The sequence below is a fragment of the Halichoeres trimaculatus genome, unplaced genomic scaffold (assembly GCF_033239565.1).
Source record: "Halichoeres trimaculatus isolate MK-OKI-2021-1 unplaced genomic scaffold, fHalTri1.1 fHalTri1_scaffold_4, whole genome shotgun sequence".
NCBI lineage: Eukaryota > Metazoa > Chordata > Actinopteri > Labriformes > Labridae > Halichoeres > Halichoeres trimaculatus.
This window is the reverse complement of record NW_027437182.1, coordinates 9,690,517-9,712,663: the sequence shown is the minus strand read 5'-3', so window position 1 is coordinate 9,712,663 and position 22,147 is coordinate 9,690,517. Positions and strand designations below refer to the sequence as shown.

The following is a 22,147-nucleotide window of genomic DNA, read 5'->3' as shown; positions in this document are numbered from 1 at the left end:
GACCAATAAACTAAATTTAATGTTGACCCAGAAAACCTGTAAATCCTACTTTTTGTACAAAGAAAATTCACAAGAGGATTTGATAAGGGAATCCATAAAGAATCTGATAGATAATCAAGTTCAATAAGGGTATTGGTATCGATGAAATTTTATCAGTACCCATCCCTACAGGAAAATGCTAATAGCATCAGTGTGAAAAGATAACAATGGCACTTGTGCTAGAGGGAACATGAGGCCCTAATTCTCATTGGCCATGTTGATTCGTTTTCCTTTTTCTTTAACTTTTAATTTCCTTCCAACACAATGAGAATACAGAAAAGCACACTCAAAACAGTGTTTTTGTCTTTGCTAAGAGCAATCTCAATCGCTTACATGAAAAAGGCCCTGTAGGAAGATAAATTGAACATAATTACTGTAGTAGCGTAGCTGACAAAAGAAGTTACGAAACAGAAGCTGTGACTTAAATTGTCACTCATCCACAGGGAAGCTGTTCCCAAGAACACCTGATTATAAACTCATATGAAATGTTCACTGTGTCCATGATTACTTTTGAGTTTAATCTAAAACCCTTTTTTAATGGATGTTGTTTTTCACCACTGAGAATAAGGCCGGTTCAAATTACTCACAATTCATTCAGAGATATCCCGTCCTGTCTGTTTAGTCTGACAACAAACATTCAGCTGAGATTACTTTTGTCAACATTATTGAACTTCATTTCAAGCACAGAGGGATTTTAATTATCCAAGACTATGAACTGCAGGCTGCTGACAGTTTTGAATAGCTTGTCATATTCTCCAATGGCTATCTGGACTACCTTCTTCCCTCTTTGCAGGCACAGTTTGTGTGCATATTTCCATCAGGCTCACATCATAGACCCCATACTCTGACAGAAAAAGCATCCCTGGGAATCTTATGGCAAAATAATGTCACTGCACCGGCTGTAAAGGGATATTAACTGATTATGAACACAGCCAAAGACTTCCAGGAGCTCCATCACATTTGTCTCGCCTCTGGTCCTCTTTACAATGAGATTCTCCTGCAGTGCTGTGACCGAGTTTCTGCCGTTACTCCACTTTTTACTTTTACATCAAAGTCTCACAGCAAAATATTGGCGTCCCATTGTGTGATGTATTGGATTACGACACTGCAGAAGCTTAAGGTATGTGAGGTATATTCTCAAGCTTGGCAAACACACACACACAAAAATCCCTTCTTTCTTTGTATGCATGATCTTCACTTTGGCATAACAAGGGGGAAGAGGTGTCACCACCTTGGTGACAGTAAACTGGGGGGCAGATTTTCAATCATACCACATGCAGTGGGTTCACCGTGACTCTGTTACACCTCTATCACTGTCTCTAAGTTCGTCTCAGTTGTGGGATGACTTCACCCTTCACCACCTTTATGGTTTCATGGGATCTACAGTGATCTTGAATCTGGAATAAGTCGCCCATGTCGACAGTTGCAGAGCTACATTTGAACAATTGCTTTTCAAAGCAGAGGCAGTTAAGTGAAAAATGATAGAATTTCACCAAAAAAGTTTGATTTATTTCTTGTGAAAGGATATTCAGCTCCATCTACGCATGAAATAAAACTTTTTGGTTGTTATTCTACAGTTTGGGTTCTGATAGAAACTAGCAAGAAAGTTGATTGATAACAACACCATTAACAATGCTTCTATTTCTTCACCGCCATCCAAGCAGGCTGTAAGCTGATAGAGGAAAGCAGTAGATTTTAGCTGAGCACTGACTGCAAAATACCACGAATTAGTGTGGAGAGGCGAAATCAGCACTGTTAAACCTCAGCGGATAATCTGTTGTGAGAGCCTGGCCTTGGCCAAGAAAAAAAGCTGGGTGGAAGAAGCAGAGGTGTTTGAACAGGCGAGGCTGATTCTCCTTGGAGGAGTTATGACATTTAAAAGGTGACAGAAAAAAATGGTATAGCACAAATACAGAGAGCTCAGAGCTAAACGAAGGTAAAGGCTGCTGAACTGCCAGTCACTGACCAGGGCTTTGTCAGACACAGATACATGGCACTACAAGCATTTCAAAAAACAGAGCTACAAAGAGAGCACAGTATCTTTGTACTGTTTTCTTGACAGTAAGCCAGACTTACAGCTCAAGGGAATGGACTTGTCTTTAAATACACAGCACCGCAGACCGACATTTTCACCCTCTCCTTCTCAAGGTGCTTAAGATATTTTCTTTTTTATATTTTTTTGTAAAACATCATTGTGGGTTGTTCCATTTGTCAAATCCAGCTCCATTTACTTAAGCACAAGGACGAAAGATGGTGAAAACCAGGAGAGAGGCCAGGGCTAGATTTTGACAGCCTGGTACCTCATGTCAGGACGTACCTTACAATAGCATTTAGCCACTTTCTGGTTAACTGTGATGATGGAAAATCACAGGTGAAACACGACAGTGAGACAGAATAGCAACATTTGAGCTTCCCATCTTGAAAAAGACACCAAAACAAGATGGCCACAATGAGACTGTGATCCATTGTTTCAGCTAATGCTCAACGTTCCCAGTAAATGTAGAGTCTGATGAATTAAATCACCCCAGACAAAAGATGTCTGAGCCACAGGATTCACCATAGGCTAAAAATATAGTGAGAGCAGATTATAATAGGCCTATTTAATGTTAATTATCACAACACTGAACCCTGAGAAGAATTACCACCAAAGGCATAATAAGCCTCAGCTTATCAGGGTTTTCTGCTTTCGTCTTTACAGCACAAATGGCCACCCACTTTCCTGGATTTTATTACCTATTCTCCCTGGATTAGCAAAGCACAAGCTGCTGTACCTAAACTACTTCTGTATTCAGCGTCAAGTGGTTTAAGTCAAATGTCAGCCACGAGGTACAGCCTGTTGTTTATTTGCCCTTGAGGCTCAGCGGTACAGGAGAAAGTGACAGAAGAACAACAGGAAGTCTATCCATCTGCAGTACATCTTTGAGGGTTACCTTTTTCATGACATAGGTGGGTACCCAGAGGGGTGACAAGAGATGCAGAGATGCTGAATACTGATGAGTACCATCCATCACTCCAACAAACACAAAGGTAAAAGACTTTAGAGCAATATGAGTGTCCCAGACAGTCAAAGTGGACTTGATCTGTGACTGTCTGGCTCTCTTGTTCTCTCTCAGAAAACTACTGCACTTGTTTCTTGTCTGTTTGTGTTCCTACACTTTACCAAAGAGATGTAACACATTAGGATGTTTATCTGCTTTAAACACTATTCTTCTTCAACAGTAGACCCCATTCAACAGTAGCACCAACTTTTCCAATTTAGCAAATAGAATCTTAATGTCTTGGAATCAAAATGGTTCTTTTTTGTCTTTCTTAAAATGAACACATTAATAAAAGTTTTCTTTCAAAAAAACTATTGATCTGTCTATCCTTCAGATTTTTCATACAGTGATAAAACATACATTTTTGTGATTATCCAACTCAGTCCAAAAAGTCAGATGTGATATATTGCTTTATTCTACACAGTTGAAAACAACTTTTATATTTTATAGTGCTGCATGATTTGGGGAAAAGGTGCGATTTGCGATCAGGTGGACAATATTGCGATTGCGATTGTGCTTGCGATTTAATAAAAAAGTTGTGTCATGGTGAGTCTACAGACTTGCTTGGTTATCAGGGAGAAAAATCTGAATTGCATGTGCTGACATTGCGATTGTGATTGCGATATCCTTTTTTGCGATTACGTAATTGCATGTGCTGACATTGCGATTGCGATTGCGATTGCAATAATCGTGCAGCCCTAATATTTTATTGTTATCTATTTTACCAAAATAATGAAAGTCAGATGCAGTGTTTCATTTATACTCTTAACTTGAAAAGATAGAGTATGTCAAGTTTGTCACTAAAACTACTGTGACATTAAACTAAATTATTGGGTGGAAGTCATGATCAGTTGGTGAAACTGATAAATGTCACTTGGTGTAACCAATGCTGATCATAAAAAAATCTAATATTGCACAAACCATGACTAGGATTATTATTTTATCAGTTTACAACACAGTAAAAACTGAGCTTAAAATGATTGATTATTAAAATGATTTTAAACCCACTGACCCAAGAATAGGGAGGAAAACATGTTGCGGCATGAAAACCTACATCAGCAAGTTTAAGACATAAATATTTTTCATATACTTTGAGATTATATTTCCTATACAGTTTATGGGCAACATACAGCAGAGTATTTGGTGCCATCTACCGCAGTGGGGGTGCAGAAGACATATTGTATTTTGAACTCACTTAAAATATGAATTTTTATCTTAACAAAAAATAAAGATAATACGAGTTGAAATATCGATATTCAATCACAGGTCAAAGTATCACAATGCACTGCCGTATCAATATTTTTTTACACTTCTACCAAAGACACACAACTTCAGCTCTTAAAAACAAAACATGATCTTGTATTCTGTGTACCCTGGCAGAGAGTAAAATATCCTGCCTTGTCATGTGTGAAACTAAATATTTCATGGCTTTAAGCAGAAACAGACTGTCTCTTGACAGTCTGTAGGCTGCTACACCTGAGGTCTTGTCATTGTTGTGTCACTGTTACAGCAGACTCAGGAAGAACAGTCTTGTTTACTGTGTAGGAAGATAAATATAGAGAAAAACATTAAAAGTATTACACTTGAGAAAAATAATCATTTTTTTTCTTTGGGAGTTTGGCTCAGTCATTCACTGGTTCCAGACTTAACTATCTTACAAACAATAAGAGGGATATTTATGAATGAAACCTAAAGACCTGCAGACTTTAAAATGTCCACATAACCTTGAGAAACACTTGGCACCTGAAGATAAAGCTGGATTAAAATTCAGAGGATCAAATGTTGCTTTTTTATAATCCATGTTCTTACCATGACTTTGGCTGCCAAATTTATATTTGTCATAGTAAAGATATTCAAAGATATGTTTGTTTTTGATGTAAAGATAGGTTTTTGGGAACACAGGCTTGGCTAAGGGTTACAGTTGCATGCCAATGTCGCAGTGACCAGGGTTGGCTTCCACCCTGAGACCTGTTTCCTGCATATTATTCCCTGCTCTATCTTGCAATTCCCTGCTCTACCTACTGTTGTTTCCTCCATGAAAGATATGATAAATGCTTAAAAGTACAACTTTTAAAGTAAGTCAGTTTTAAAATATGGTGTGTATGTGCCTTTGGTGCAGCCAGACTCAAATGAACACTCCAGGAACTACAGTTTTTAGCACTTTGCTTTTATCTCTCAAGACAAGAGGTTGCTGCTCAGTTTACATGTGGGTTTGAAGCCTCCTTTTTCAAAATGTGTTACAGCATTAAGATAAAGGTGTAAACATGGAGCTATTAAAGCATTATGTGATATGGAGAGAGAGTGCACGTTTATTTTTTTCCCTTCTTCCATTTTGCTCTCAGCTCTGTGTTTTCTCTACAGTTTTCGTCTAATTGTGTTGAGTCATCCATACTAATCATTATATTGTGCCTGTGTTATAGTCTCTCCTGTTCAAGCACTTAAAGTGTTGTGTAAATCTCATGCCTGTTCTGGCTGCAGACTGGTGCCTGACAGTCTGACAGCTTAACTGAGCCGCTCTGCTGTCGGGCTGACTGCTAACAATGAGAGAATATTTGCTCCTCATTTCCAGCCCTTCATCTGTCTTTTAGTGACACAGCAGGCAGGCCGGTAATTCTGCAGACACTCTCCATCTAAGACCTCCCTGGTTCAAAATTCACATTACATTTATGGTACAACTGTAGATAAAGTGTTCTCTGCTACATAATAATCTACTTTTCTCTGTGAAATGGTATGAAAACAAAGCAGTCATTTCTCCAGCTCTAAATGCATTAATATGAGGCTCCATGGGAGGCAGAAGTAATCAGCTGAATTAAATGATCAAAAGGAAAACGGCACAGCAACAAAGCAGCAATTAAAACATTTATCTGGAGTTGGCGAGGTTTTACCCTCATCGCATTAGCACACATGCTGAGTGCTGAGACAAGCAGCGAAAAAGTAAATGCAAACACAATAGTAATGAGAAGGATGAGTCAAAATTATTTACAATAAAACATATCAGTCTTAGGCAGATTGGAGAGAATTGCTGCAAGTTACATCACATTCACTAATAGACCTGGGGGTAGATGTGATGAGCATTTCATTAATGAGCCATATTTGCATTTCAAAACAGGGACAAGAAACTGAATGGCATAGTTTTCTTTGCAGAAGTTCTCATTGAGAGGGCATTAAGACTATTCTTTAAAAAAACACTCAAAAAAATGATCAAGCCCCCCTTTTTTTTCTTTCTGCCCCCGGCACTTTGGGTTTTTTTTCCCTGTGGGTGAAGAAGAATTTCTTTAATAACCATACAAAGTGTGTAAAGCTTTCTTTTCAGAGCAAAATTTTAAAGTTTTGGACAACTCAAACCTTGAACTAAATAAACTTTGTAGGACAATCTGGGTGAAATCAAACCAGTTCTTTGAAAAAGAACAATGGTCTTAATTAGAAATACACTGTAGGGATGTTTTCTTAACTAAAGGCAGTTTTGGCTGGATGACACTTTGATCACTTTGTGCCATCTCTACCAGATATCGCTTTCAATTCTCCCTTTAATTGTCGCCTTGGTATGCCAATTATTTCATTCTGATAAGTCAAAATCTCATAACAGGGGAGTGGGTTTAGCCTTGCAGTCAAGTTGTGTGCCCGAGGGGCCAAGGTCTAGTTTTGCACTCTACCCACCATAATCTCCTTTTGATAAAAACTTAAATAACAAATTAAGGCAAAAAGCAAGCAAGCAACAATGATAAACTCTCAACATGGAAAACGTGATAGGACATGTTATACCAAATTAATCTGGGAAAAAAAGCCTGACACATTTCACCTCTGCCTGCTTACACTGTGGAAAAACGTAACAGCAGCAGTATTGTTACAAAAATGTTAGTCCAGGCAGGTTTTACAAATTTGAGAAATAACAGATAGACAAAGCAACCTGAGAAGCGCCAAATATTTGTGACAGGGAAAGCTGAAACAACATCCTGTCCTTAAATCCAGATAACAGTCTAGCTAGCGAGTTCATCTCTACAAAGCTGATACCTTTAAAGTAAATGAATCAAAGAAGTAACAATGATTGCAACAATTGTAAAAGATATGAATGAGATATCTTACACATTTTCAAAGGGGCTGCATGTTTCCACCAAGCAGTCTGGTTCAGTTCAGTACAGTTTGGCACAGTTTGGTACAGATAAGCCTGATCCCATTTGCATTTCCACAGCAAACTGTGCCCTCCCGAGGTAGGCAGTGTGTAAGTCGGATGCCGTGTGACACTGTAGCAGCCCGACACAGTTTACCCCACTAATATATCCAACAAAGAATAGAAACGCGACACAGTAAACCAAGATCTTAGATGGAAGACATGCAGCATTTCATTCTCTCTGTGATTGGTATGTAGCTCTTTGAGACAAAGTGCAATCAAGCTTTGTTTCCGAGAAGACTGTGTGCTGCCAGGAGAAATCCAGTCGCTGTCGTGGGGTGAGTGACAATTCTTTCAACCAATCAACAGTCTACAGTGTTGTCACTCCACCTTCCAAGAGCGGATCAGTTCAGTCTGGCACCCATATGAAAGGGTCCCAAAAAGTGGGGCAGCTCGTCTCGGTTATTTGGGGATCTGTCCCGGGATAAGTCTGTGGGAACGCCACAAAATGGGCGCTGCACTGAGACAATCTGAACCGGTCTGCTTGGTGGAAACGTGGCTTATGTGATCTTGAAAAAGTCTCCCTTCTAGATATATGCCTGATTGCAAACCACACTGTAAAATAAGATTATCAGCACCAATGTTACAGGTTACAGGTTATTTCAAAACGCTACTACTTAACTTCCTGATCAAACTGATGGTGGTCACCTGAAGTCACGTTAGCCTACAGATACGTTGCTTGTTGTCACGTTTCAAACTTATCTGTCCTGATAAATACCTTACCTAACCGCATTGTATCCAGTAAAAAGTTGTCTTGAACAAAGAATTTGTTTTGATATAATCTTCATTTAATTCCAAAACAAACACACGCCTTACTAAACATAATTTGTGTCAGTGTTGAATCTGTGGCATAGCCTGATTTGTGAGCAAGGACAGAGTTTTCACATGTGATGTCATGGGACTAAAAAAATTCAGTTCCCCAAGGCCTCCTGATTAACTCTCAAGCCTTAAATAAAAGCCTTCACTGATGAAAAATAGTTAAAAACAGAGAATTGAAGGTTTTTTTTCTAAACCTCAATAGCCTTTTAATACTTTGACTTTGTCAGTAATGAAAGTAAGATACCTGGCCATAAACTAAATGTGCTTAAAACCTGTGTGATTGCTCACATACCTGCCCAGAGACAAAATTCAATCAAAAGAAAATGGGGTGATAACCAGACTAACTACAAAATAAGCTCCTCAAGTATAAAATTGATGGTGTCTGGTTTGGGTTAGCAGAAATGTAGTGTCATATAATGAGACTTTTTCAGAAAGACATGGAGGTCAGGGGAGAATTCAAGCATGAAAAAGGGTCCTGATTGTTATAATTACTATTTATTTCAAGTGGCACTTATACGTCCTGCTCCCAGTGCTCCACTTTAATCCTGAACACGATGAATTCTAAAAGATGTTAAGGGGCAAGGTCAAAGCAGCAGGTTAGGTTAGGATTAGCTTATTAAATGTATTTACAACTAATATTAGATTAATTTTCAGTTTGATTGATTGTGACTGAAGTGGTAATGAAGGAGGCAGCTCAGCGGCAGAGTCCTTGTAGCACACTGCAGGGAAACATTTCCACAGATGGCTCAATAACTGTAAAAACTGTAGTGAGTAGTTTCAGATGATGAAGTTGACATGGCTTTACTTCATGATGATGTCTCAGATCTTTGCTGTGGTTTCTTCAAATAAAGCACTTCAAGTATTCTACAGGAGGGCCTTATGGTAAGAAAGGTATGCATCAAAAAACGCATTACAGTGACAGACTCCACCCCTGGCAGCAGGCAGGGATCTGAGATGAGATACAAGACAGGAGAGAGTTGATGAAATAAAACTGGTGTTGCTGGGCATCACAGAGCTGTAGCTGTGTGAAGGTAAGGTCAGGGGAGTCAGGTGTATGAATCTGGCATCACACACTCACAAACACACACACTCACAAAGAAGAAAGAAGAAACCCAGTGATGGGTGAAATGAGAGAAGGAGTGGGGAGTGTCACTGCATGGCTTAAAGATGGAGGGCAACCACAATGAATGTCCGAACAGTGCACTGAACCAAACTCCTTCACTTCTTCTACTTTTCTTTGTCCACCCCCCTTTTATTTCTTCTTTCAACCTCTCAGGTAGTTCTCTTTCTATCCTCTCCTCCTAACTCTACCCAAATAAAGAAATAACCGTGTTTTAGTATGTTTGGCCCTGGCTGGACTTCCTCTACTTTTTCACCTGCTTCCTTTATAAAACAGCATCATTTGACACAAACCTGCTGATATCTTTGTTCTTTAAAAAGGCAATCAGGTGCTTTATGCTGAGCCTAAGTGCTGTCAAATCAATGTCAATGGTATTCATTTTATTAGCTGATTACTTATGCAATACTCTTGCTTTTTCTGGAGGAACTGATGTGATATACAACTGCAACATGTAAGTCGACATTTTCTGTTTGTTTAAAGCTCCTGTTGTTACTTTTCACATCATTTTTCATAAGCCTTGTTTCAGGAGCAGCATGCAGCATAAAACACTGCACGCTACAACACCAAACAGCAGTTATAAAAAGTGAAATAGTGACACATTTAGCTGCTAAAAATAAGTCTGTTTCAGGAGTTGAAAGGGGCTAAATCAAGAGTAATGAGAGAGGATATTGGGCTGGTGTGCAGGCGCCAAACTTCAAATTATTGCTGATGTTACCCCAAATATCTCAGGGGAGGAATGTGCAACTGCCTGCATGTATCTGGTTAAAATACCAATATTTCTTTTTTATGTTCACATCTGATTGTCCCTTTCCTCTTGGGGCCAACAGTGTTTGACATACCCTGGTTTGAAATCAAGAAACTGTTTACTGTTGCACTTCATACTCTGTAACCACTTGTCGTCCAAACTACAGGTCTACGGACACAGATTGAGGTCAAGAGGGTAAAGTATTCATCCAGAATCAACAAACTCTTTGACAATATACTTTTTTTCTTCTCAAGACTTATTTTTTGAAATTGTATTCATTTATTAATTCATTTTACAAAATTTTAAACTTCAGAAAAGGAACAATGAATTTCTTACAGTTTAGACAGTTGATTCTCCTCCTGACCTTTGACCTATGGGTTGGTTATTATAAGTCTCAAAATAACTTCAGGTTAGAAGCTTTTGTGGAACTTGATATATAACTTATATATATATAACTTTTTCATTTACAGTATTGAAAAGTGGGGGTATTGTCCAAGTACAGTTTTAAGTAGTATTTCAATTCTTTATTTCAGAGCTCCTGTCAGCAGTTTTGTATATTGTTTCAGGTTGTTCGCCCCTATGGAGGGGGTGATACCTGCGCATGTCAAACTGGTGTTTTAGGACTATAATAATAATAAAAATATTTTGAAAGAAAAAAGAACAAGTCTGATGTTTTTCAATGTGCCCAGTCAATCATGAAACCTGGCACCAACCCTCAAGAACTGATATGTCATGGTCACAAGCACTGTTCACACAGGCTTGTTTAATCTGGGAGCCTCTTTCAATTTAATTCATTTCCATTTAATCTAACACAGTTGGGTTTTGTTGTTGTTTGTTTTTTTGTTTGTTTTTTGCTTCATTTAATTCAACACACAAAACTTTAAGGTTCAATAATTGAAAATTACAATATAAAGAAAGTAAATGAAAAAGTGGTCCACATCCACAAAAACAACATCCTCCTTTAAGTCTAAATCCATCAGACAGTAGGTACAGAAAGTATTAAGAGCAATGTAGAATCCATGTCATGTTTTATAATGCAATTTCAAGATCAAAAATTTATACTGCTTTTACTTAAGTAGGTCATGTGAAAACTTCTTCCACTATTAGTTGTTGAGTTTTACAGTAAAGGGAAAAAAAATCCATCAAAAAAGTTTTTCATCTTTCTTAGAGTATTGAAAAAAAACTGGTAAAGTTTGATGAATTCAATATCGACTGTCACTGAATTTTTGACTCAATAAAGCAGCGACAGATTGACATGAAGAAGTGACGAGATCATATTTGCTAGCTGATTCCCACAGTTTCCACTTTCCTGCTGCATCGGGGGAGTGACAGTGAAGAGTGACCTCAGCACTATGTGGCTGATTCTTGGACCGATAACAACTCATCTGATATAATGACAGCACTGTGTGATGAATGAGTCTGTTTTTAGGGAGGCAGACACACACTGGGGAGCTGGCCTTCGCCAAACACAAAATCCCACAGGTCACAAAGGCAGATGGATGGACTGCAGCTCTCTGTCACTTTTATCGCTAAACTACTCGTCCCTGGATTAATAAATCTGGATTCATGAATGACAGCTCCAGGGCTCACTCCGCCAACCTCTGCCGCTGTAACCTTGACTTAATCAGAACCTCTTTATGGCTCCACTTTTGCTAAACACATTTTCATAAACGACTCTAAAGAAAAAAAAGGAAGGGCCATTTATCCTCCACTTGTTTGCTCTTTCCTTGTGGTGGTTTAAGACTCCGGCGCCTCATGGAGCATAAAGGGCGGGAGGGTTTGCAGAGAAAATGTCTCTCACATTCACACCGAATTGATTTTATTCACAGGTTTATGTTCTCTCTGTGCAAACCAGCAGCTCATTGAAAAGTAATAAATCCTGATGAGACAGGGTTGTTCGCATATGAGGCAGGGGAGCTATAGGCCCAAATTTAAATCAACTCCTCTCCCACCATATTTTCTTCCAACTTATTTTCTGCCCGGCTGTGGACTGAGGGAGATGGATTTCCGGCAGTCTGAGAAAATAACAGCACCTCAATGTTCCCCGCTCAGCCTCAGCTAGTTAAATAATCAAACACATCTACCCCAACACACAGTCCTATGCAGCATAGACATGAAATGATCCTGAAGTTACCTCCCTGCTCCCAACAGTGCAGTAATCAAATCCAAGACTAAATTTTGTTTCCTGTTAGGAGAAGAAAAAGTAGAAGATATGTGCGTACCTGTACAGAGTTAGTGGAAAAGTGACACAGATGGAAAAGACAAAACAGAGAGATGGCAGACAAAGTTACTGATACACAAAACAAGCTGAGGAAAAAGTTGAAGGGTGGAGGATGATGATTATTATTTCCATGAGGTGCAGCTGGAGATAATGATGTGAATGATGAAGACTGGGAGCACACACTGTGTCAAAGAAGTGCCATGAGATCAGGTGCAAATGTTGCGGAGGAGTGTCAACTGGCACTGTACGAGTGAATCATTAACGATGCACAACTGCAGCTCATGTTTTATGTGCTCGCACAACATGACCCGAGTGTTTACACTGAACATTTTACACTGAGACAGAGCGCTGTCAACTGTCAATCAGGTTTCCTCTGAAAACTCCCACACAAGGCAGTTGAAGTCAGTCATATTTACAAAGTTTTGTCGTTTCTGCCATAAAAAAACAAAATCAGAAAAATGTAGAAGCTCAGTTAAACAATAATTTGTGATAGAGGTGTAGTGTAATATATTGAACACATGTACATAATGTTGTAGCTGTTTGCGTAAAGGTCCCATATTATGCTCCTTTTCTGCAGTTTAATATGGATCATTGATGTCTTCATGAAATGGTAGTAACATGTTTTGGCCCAAAAAGCCAATACATCAAGCACAGCAGCATTATTTCCAGGCTCTCATAGCCCCTCTGTTCAGAACGCTCTGATTTAGTGGGCATGACCTTCATATGTAAATGAGCCACCGTTGACACCGACCCACTCTTCCACGTCACTGAGAGCAGCGCCACAAGCTCCGAGTGCACAATGTTTAGAAAACAGTGAAGCTCGTCTACTGTAACATTACAGGCTAAAACAACAGGCTAACTGCAGCTAAAGTTAGCATCCTGAAGCTGGAGAGTTGGAAAAGCAGTAGGCCATGATGTGACTGGCATACACATGCACAGTTTTACTGAGTGTAGCTGGCACATTTCCTTGATAAATGAACTCTAGCCACTCAGTCTTGCCTTTCGAGATGGGAAGCTTGTGCATGGAACTATGTGGCCGTTTACAGCCAAAAACAAAGCAGTGATGGCAGTGATGGCAGTGATGGCAGTGATGGCAGTGATGGCAGTGATGGCAGCGGGGAGGGGGTTCGGGAGTATCTGCTCATGTGGACCAATTAGGTCAGACTTGCTCCTGATTGGTCAAAAAAGGGAATCGCTGACGTCGGCAAATCCTCAAAATCAAAAACAGCTTGTTTTAGGTCAGGATTTTACATTCACAAGCACTACTAAGTACAGGTTTTGTCATTAAATATCATATTTTGTGGGCTGGGAGGAAAGCCAAAGACCCACAAATTTCACTAAAAGACTTAAGAGTGATTTTTGCGTAATATGGGACCTTTAATACCTGGGCCATAAACAAATTAAGAAGTGGGCACAGCTGATCAACAAAGAGGTTAACTCAGATAACAGCTGATCCACAAATTCTGTTTGGGGATGTCCCGATACAGATTTTTGACATCCAATCTAATTTTTTCATGATATGTTTTGCCAATATGGATCAAACATGGATCCCAAATCAAGTACTCCATTGGATGATTCTGTTGCTAATGATGAATGATATTTGCTGTGTTAAAGTGAGCCCTGTTGGTACCTCCTTGAGGAGCACTCACTTTACAAATGTTGCAAGACGATGTTTTACTATCATTGCTTTCCAAAGAGAGAAGGTCCCACAGCGCAGGTTTGCAATGTGGTTTAATCTACAGCAGCCATATAGCTTGACTGCGCTGAAAACACATGAAAACTGGATTGGTCCCAGTTACCTAGCGATGCTATCCGACCCTCCAAAATTCGCCAATTACAATCAGTCTATTGGATCGGCACATCCCTAATTCTGTTAACAATTGACTGAAGTTAACATTAAATTTAACTTTGAGCATTTTACTCTTGCTGTCCCCAAGACCTGAGACAGGTGAAAGATTAAACCAAACACATATCTGTGAAGAGTTATTTCAAATCCTGTGTGCTTGTTTCTATTTTTTAATGCAACAGTGGGATTTGACCCCCCTCATTGTCCTAACCAATGGGAATTCAGGCTCTTTTTTGAGAGCTAGGTTATTTGGCTCAGTCAAAGCAGGAACTGGGTCTTCTGGCTACCAAATGACTCTTCGTAAAAACCATTAACAGGTCAAGGCCCATCAATTTTATTTGATTACATTTTTTTAACAGACCCAACATCAACACAAGATAAGAAGTCTGATCTCATCTCAACCCACCATGAGTACAGCACTTTGCTGCATTAAGCAAGTTACAAGTGGGGAAAAACTTTCCTGGCAGAACCAGACTCTTGTTAGACAGACATCTGCCTTAACGGTGTTGGAGTCAAAGAGAGAGAAGAAGGAAAGACTGGGAAGGAGATGCAGAAAAAATAATGAACAGCAAGAGCTTGTTGACCAATCTTGAGCAACCAACCCATGAACTACTCCACATCACATCATTGGAAGAAAAATCAATTAACTAGAAGTTAAAGGTTTCAATAACCATTTATCAAAAATAACGCTGACAAAAATCAATCGAGGGATTTAATGATGAGGGTCCAGCTCAGCACAACGTCAACATCATGCAGCAGTCGGCCATGGGGCTTTCAGGTGCTGCCCACCAGATACAGTAGGCTTGCCGCTGGTTCTTTTGTTTGTAAACACACAGGCAAACATTTAGCCATTGAAACTGCAAATCATAGCCTTTTGTGTAGCCTTTTGTTTGGTTACACAATTGCATGTTTTCAAATCGTGATTGTGACTGCATTTAGGCCAAATGTTGACATCATGCAGCATGTGGGCATGGTTCTTTTGAAATTCACTTTAGTTTGACCAACCCAAATTTCTGACATGACAGAAACAACAGACTGGGCTGTGATCACTCCTCATTCAAAACAAATGGTGAGCAATCTGGCTTAGCTTTGGTTCCACTCAGCATTCAACTATGCAACAAAAAAGGATAAAAATAGACTTTTATTAGCACAATCTATGCTCGCCCTTAGACTATTTAATCAAAGAAATTAGCTATTGCTAGTTTGAGGGCAAGGTTGTGCCGAAAAAGCAGCTGTTTACAAACACAGAATCAAAGCCGGAATACAAAATGCACCACCAAGGCCAGTTGGATTAGTCATTAAATTGCCATAACCTGGGTGACTGAGACACTAGACGTTCTTACAATTTGTTTTCCAAAAAAAAAAAAAAAAAAAAAGAGAAGATGAGAGAAATTTAGAAAGATTGTTAGTTTTAAAATGGCTCTCAGGCTAAGTGAAAATCTCCAGAGATTGGGGGGAACAGAGTAAATGCCGAGAAAATACAAACACCCACCATCTTGCAGTCCTTTCTAAAAGTCAGCTGTCAGATGCTCGTTAAACATAAAAGTGATAAAAATAGTTGAATGGAAAGACAGCTGGAGAGAGAAGTGCTCATCCTCTCATCTCCGCACACTTGGCCAATCAATGCAAGAAGTCAAAGTTAGATTTTCACTCTGAAAGACGGAGATGCTGTCAGACAACATCTGGCTTCAGAAGCTGCTCAACTATCCACTCATGATCCACCATACTGGCAGCTAGTAAACCTGCACGAGTCAGGGAGGGAAGGGCTGCACAGTGCATTAAGAGACAGAGAACGAGCATCACAGAAGATGATGAATGTGACGATGACAGAAACCTCCTGTCAACCATGTCAGAATAACAAGATGACTGATGGGACAGTTCTCTGCTGAGCTGAAACCTTTTCATTGCTTGGGAAGCATAATGTGGACAGAAGACAGATCATTACGATGATGATGTACGGCGCAGAGCAGAGAAAATATTAGAAGCAGAGTGATGCAGCGACGTATCAGATGTCGTGATTTGTTTTTTTTGGTCTTGTGCTTCAAGCAGATGTGGCCGAGCCAAACTCTTCCATTATGAGTTATATTATTGATATTACAGATATTGCAGCTAATATTAGACACACTTCAAATGTTATTACAGATAACGCTACTTGAAGTGACTTTCATCTGATGTTATTTTTTGCTTCCTGGATGTCATTCTGTCTGTCTTTGTCTCTTTAAATCTTTTACTTCCTGCCCTTAAAAACCTTATGGATGCAGTGGATGGCTGTCTTACGTAGACTGCTATAAAAATAGATAAAATAAAAACTTCCCTATAATGAAGCCAAAAGGTGTGTGGCTCCCCCTTCTGATGGCTGTGGTATATGCCTCCAGTGTTCGCACGGAACATATTTGAACACTGGTGTCTAGGCTGTTACACTTACAGTGTGAGCCTCAGGGTGTATTGATAAGTTTTACATGTGTTTGGGTCTAGCAGATGAGGCAGCCCGTCGATACAGCAGCTACTCGAGCAGATCCCTACTGTGCCCACTCACTGGTTGATTAACTGTGGGTAAATGTAAATCCTTACAGAGTGAACCTCTGCATTTCAAAAAGTAAAACATATTGATCGGTGACTGAGCTATACAGGACAGTTTTTTTCACATTATTGATCGATTTGTTGTTATTTTGCACCCTGTTGTGTTTTTAAATAAAATTCTTCAAAAACAGAAAATTATTGATTGGTTAATTCAGCCACACGTGGATCATTTCTTTACATACTATTGATCACCCTGTTGTTAATTTATATCCCCTGCCTTCCCAGACTACAACTGCCACTGCCCTTTAATTCATCCGCCCTTCTCCTCGATATCCTCCAAACCCAGCATCATCCATCCATCAAATCAGCTGATGAAGAATGAATGTTTGAGAACTCTCTGGATCCCAAACCTTGTTAGAGATTCAAAGAGATGGATACCTCACGGTGGTGAAGTGGTTAACTGCAGGTAAATACAAGGTGCTCTTGAAGCAAATCAAACGTCAGAGTAAAGGAAGCTGCTGGCCTTATTTCAGATACTTTATATTTGGATCATGTTTGATTACTGGTCTCAGTAACCTGGCACTGAATCTTCCTTCAGGGTTATTACAGTTTGGCTCTATCTTATATTCATGAAGTAAGGGCACATACGGAGCAGCTGTGGCTGAGCGGAGAGTAGGTCATGTCTGTTCTCTGGGGGTGAAAAGTGAAGCCAGTGCAGATGTGTAGATAACTGGAGCGTCCACTTGAGGCTGGCTGCAAAAGTCAAAGACCCTCCATCAGATCACGTGGTAAAATTACCATTTTAACATCAAATTTAACATGTGGATAATGGTTAAATTTTACTACCTGTGAACAGAGGCCTCATGAACTTGACACATTCCCAACTCTCTAACCTATTCCCTTCTCTTCTCACAGTGTTCATCGCAGTGTTTTTGTCTTATTCTCAGTAAAAGAATAGACTTTAAACACTCCTGTTGGTTTTCAAAGCTCTGAATGGATTAGGGCCTAAATACATCAATGATCTTTTGATCCCATATGAACCATTAAGACCACTTAGGTCATTTGGATCAGGTCTGCTTTCAGCCCCTAGAGTCAGAACCAAACATGGAGAGGCAGCATTCAGCTTCTATGCTCCAAATATCTGGAACAAGCTGCCAGAAAATATCAGCTCTGCTGAAACTCTGAGTTTCTTTAAATCCAGGTTGAAGACCCACCTGTTTACAGCTACCTTTTATTAGAGCATTTTAACAATTCATTTTAACAACTTTTCTTTAAAAAAATCTGCTTTTTAATTAAATTTGATTTTTTTTTCTTTTAATTTGTTTTGTCTGTGAAACACTTTGAATGGCCTTGCTGAAATGTGCTATATAAATAAACTTACCTTGCCTTGCCTTAAAAATGTCTTGAAGCTGTTTTTGATCCAGACCTGAATTATGTTCTCCCTTTCTTTCTTTCTTTCTTTCTTTCTTTCTTTCTTTCTTTCTTTCTTTCTTTCTTTCTTTAAAAAACTGATATCTTACTAAATGTTTTTGTCTTGTTTCAGTGAATTAGCCTTTTTTTGACTAAATATGAGCCACATTCACTTGACCAGTCCGGGAAAAGTGTCTTACTTCAAGTTACTTAAAGGCTAAAATGAGGTCTGAAATGTTTCTAATGACAAAAAAAATCTGCCAGTGGGGTAAGAAAAATGTACTTGTATAAAGACATTATTCAAGTCTTGACAAGCAAATTTCCATTACCTCACTGGGCAGATTTTTTTTGACTTGTTTCAAGCAATTTAGACCTCATTTTTGTCTTTAAATAACTTGAAATAAGACACTTTTCTGGACTGGTCAAGTGAATGTGGCTCAAATTATGTCTAAAAAGACATTTTTCACTGAAATAACACAAAAACACTTAGTAAGGTACCAGTTTTTTGCAGTGTTGTCCTCTGAACAGAAGCTTGAAATGAAAAGAAAGAAAGAAGGAAAGAAAGAAAGAAGAACATAATTTGGGTCTGGGTCAAATGACAACTTAAGATATGTAGGTTGATTTACACACTGTTTAAGGGTTAACTTTTTTGAAAACACATCCAATAAAGTAACATACATAAATCCATCTAATTGGATTAACAGGTGGCACAGTGTAGCTGTTTGTGAGGAAACTTAAGCTCACCTCTTCGCTGGTGTCTGGACTGATTGAGAGTTAAGATGAGTCAGACTTTCCTGTTCATGCTTGCCATAGTCTGGCTTCAGAACTCCTCTTCTAAAACCAATAAGTGACCTCACAGAAACGACAGCCAACTTTTTGGTCCAGTTTCACCAAGGTTGAGGATCTGATCAAGACGTCAAAGTTAATTTGTTTTAAAGCTTTTGATGTAGCCTTGTGACCAGTGGTGTTTATTAACAGAGTCATAGCCATTCAACAGGAAAGAGAAGATGAGATGCCTCAAGCTGATCAAAATACAATTCATTGACACTAGTTACCAATGTATCATACACTGATATGAGCAGCAGTTGGAGATGTGAATAGTTAAGCTGGAAGAAACCTTTATGAATAATGCTATAAGTAGACACTGAGGTGTAAAGGGTCATAGATCATGACGTCTGTGCCCATTTTCTTCTCCCTCTGCGGATTTGATTCAGAGCATGCAGGCTGATTGTCAGAAGGGGGAGGTGCTGTCATACCTCAGCTACTCATATGAACAAAATTTTACAAAAGGTTGGTAAAAAATAAATACACAAAAAGGAAGACTGAATCAAGGCACATTGTTTGTGAATGATCGATATTAGCCAATGTATTATCAGCCAAGCTTGTTTCTTCACTTGCTAAGACTTGAATAGCGTCGTATGACAGACTGCACTGATGAGCAGACGGCATTTCTACATGTTCATTGTTGGTTTTCATAATAGATTTGCTTTTATAAAGAGCAGGAGTAGCTAATATTACCTAACCAATGAAGTAGAGTTTTGACCTGGAAACAGTTTTATGCAAATGAAGTGTGATGTCAGGCAATGTGTAAGTGTGGCGGAGCAACCATTATCTTTTTCTTGAAATTGAATTTCAACTTCATCCTCTCATTTTTTTCCTCATCCCTGGCTTTGGAAGTCTTCCATACAAAGTCCTCAGGCAAGACAATGAACCATTTCTCTAAAAGATAAAGCTATCAGGTGTAGGTGTGTGTGGAAGTCAGGACAGCTTTGCATACTCTACTCTGGTGTTTTTCAGATTTCAGACTACTTTATTTATCCCCGAGGGGCAATTACATTTCAGTTTGAGTGTGTGAGTGTGTATGAAAGAATCAGTGTGACACATTTGAAGTGTAAGTGCAGTCCTTTTACCGTCTTGCTTCATGCTTCCTTTTATCTGCACATAGTGACAGATAGTATATAGTACATATGGAAAAGCATATTGAACAATAGAGTTATTGTTACAGTTTCTTCTGGACTGTTCATTAAATATGAATCAAATCGTATACTGTGGTAAATTAGCATCCCTGCTGACATTGTGGTAATGGGTTGAAACCAACATAGTTTGTGCTGACCTAATAAAGGCATTTTAATTACCTCCTTATTAGTGATTCCTTGTTTATCTGCTTACATGAGCGTAATGAATCAGGCTGCGTTTATTCATAGCATCAGTTCAAGGGAGTACACTTTAATCATAGTGAGGAGGAAGGGTCATCTGATTTCACTGAAGCATTACTTGAACGGTGCAGCTACTGGAACCATTCATTAAAACCTCCTGAGAGGAAAATAACAGCTCATATGCACTCAGAGACCAGGCAGCAGCAGCAGGGAATCAGATCTATCAGCTGCTCACACTTGTTGCAGCAGTAGCTCTCTCACAGTTATTAAAAAGGCAACTTTTTTCGTGACTTCACTCCCAAAATCATCCTTTTTACCCAAGAGCTCTCCTTTAAGGATCTTTTCCAAAACACCGTCTGTAAGTATCAGACTAGAGCAGCAGCAGCAGCAGCAGCATCCTCCTGTGCAGCTCCCTCTCATCTCCACGGACAGACCACAGACTCTGTCTCTTTCTCTTATGAGGAAACATCAAACACTGAAAGAAGCTAAAATAAGAAACCCAACTTGTGGGATTTTTGCTGTCTCCTAAAACATGACAGCCGTGAATCCCCTGAGGAGTCTGAACTCTCTTTCTAAAACAAAACTCCCCGCGGTGGTCGGATGAGACCAAGCCGTCTGTTTAATTCACCAAGTTCTCAGAATTAATGTCATGATGAGCAGGACTGACTGACTCCAGAGAGGAGAAACAGGTCGCAGCATGGGTCAGAATCAACACGCACTTGCTTCCTTTCATCCTGATTAGAGATGATTTAATGATTTCTTCTCAGGGGCAAGCTAAAGCTGGAAACAGTTGGTGAAATAGTCTTGATTTCAACTTGTTTGAACATTACACAAGCGATTTTTGAAGCTCCAAAAATGTGATGATTTGCTGCTTTTTCTCCAGAGTTATTCAGTCAGTCAGAACAGGATGATCCAAAACATCATCTTGGACTTTGGGAAACCGTTATTTACATTTATGAGGTATGAAATTGTTAATGGGGGAAGAAATTCTGAAATAAGTACATTTAATTTCATCACTTTTTGAGTTTTGATGCTTTAAGTTCTCTGGAGAGGACACTAAAATATGTGTTTAACCTAAATAAGGCAATAACTAAGAATTTATGAAGTTGATCCCTCCGAATTGATTTTTCTGATTTAGCAGTTCAAAGATTTCAAGTTACTTGAGTTGTTTTGATATTCAACAGATTTTTTTGTTAAGTGGCCTGTGCTATGTTGAGCTATCAGCAGTTTAAAGTTGCTACATGAAGAAAAAAATCACTTCTTTATTTTCCTTTTTGCGCAAAAGAAGAAATGATATCGCCAAAGTCAGCAGATAAAAGTCTCATCCACAGCCTTGCATCAACCAACTAAACATCCAACAGCCCTTCCCCTCACTCAGCCCACACCCTTACAGCCAAGTAATGTCTGAGAGCGATAAGAAACCACGAGGGTCCCTTATAGCTTAATAACGTACACAACAACCCTACAATTGCTTCCCTGGACGCGCACAAGCCGCTCACCTTCTCCACCTGTCCCACAGGGGCCGAGCAGCAGCGCACCGATCAGCGCACCAATGCCCGCGAGACTTTTACTCCCCAAAGGCATGATGAAGCGTCGGGATGCTGCAGAGTATAATCCAGCCTGTCGGAGAAGAGACAGTCCGTCTTTCTTCCTCCACCACCTCCTCCTTTTTATCCTTCTGATCGCTGCTCTCCTCTGCTCTCCTCCTCCTCCTCCTCCTCCAGCTCCGCTCCGGCGCGCTGCGCTGCAGTGTACTCCCGCTGCTTCAGTGTGTGGAGGGGCTGTCCGGTTACTCCGGTGAGGAGAATGCTTTCACACAGCCTGCCCTCCGCCAACTGATGGAGGGAAAGGAGGAGGGAGGGATTTTGTGAGAGTGCTGCGGGTTCGAGTCAAGCGCAACGCCTCTCCCGGGGAGATCTTCAAGGAACTCGGAGTTCCTGGAGAGAGTCCCAGCTTTGGTTTCGGCGCAGTGGCTGTTTGTGTTAAACTCTCAGTGAGCCCTTAACCCAGCAATCGTCCGAGCGCAATGAAAGTGAACTGTTTTTTTTTCTCATTTGACCTGGGA

General features: G+C 39.7%; 1 protein-coding gene across 1 annotated transcript in view; it reads right to left on the bottom strand.

Moving 5' to 3' along the window:
• LOC141789548 (contactin-associated protein-like 4) overlaps nt 1-21,940 on the bottom strand; it is a 118,786-nt gene extending 96,846 nt beyond the window's left edge. The window contains exon 1 of the mRNA XM_074669013.1: nt 21,582-21,940. Coding sequence (XP_074525114.1) covers nt 21,582-21,666 — 85 coding nt within the window. The 5' untranslated portion in view covers nt 21,667-21,940. The remainder of the gene's footprint in view (nt 1-21,581) is intronic.
• Between the last annotated feature and the right edge of the window lie 207 nt (nt 21,941-22,147).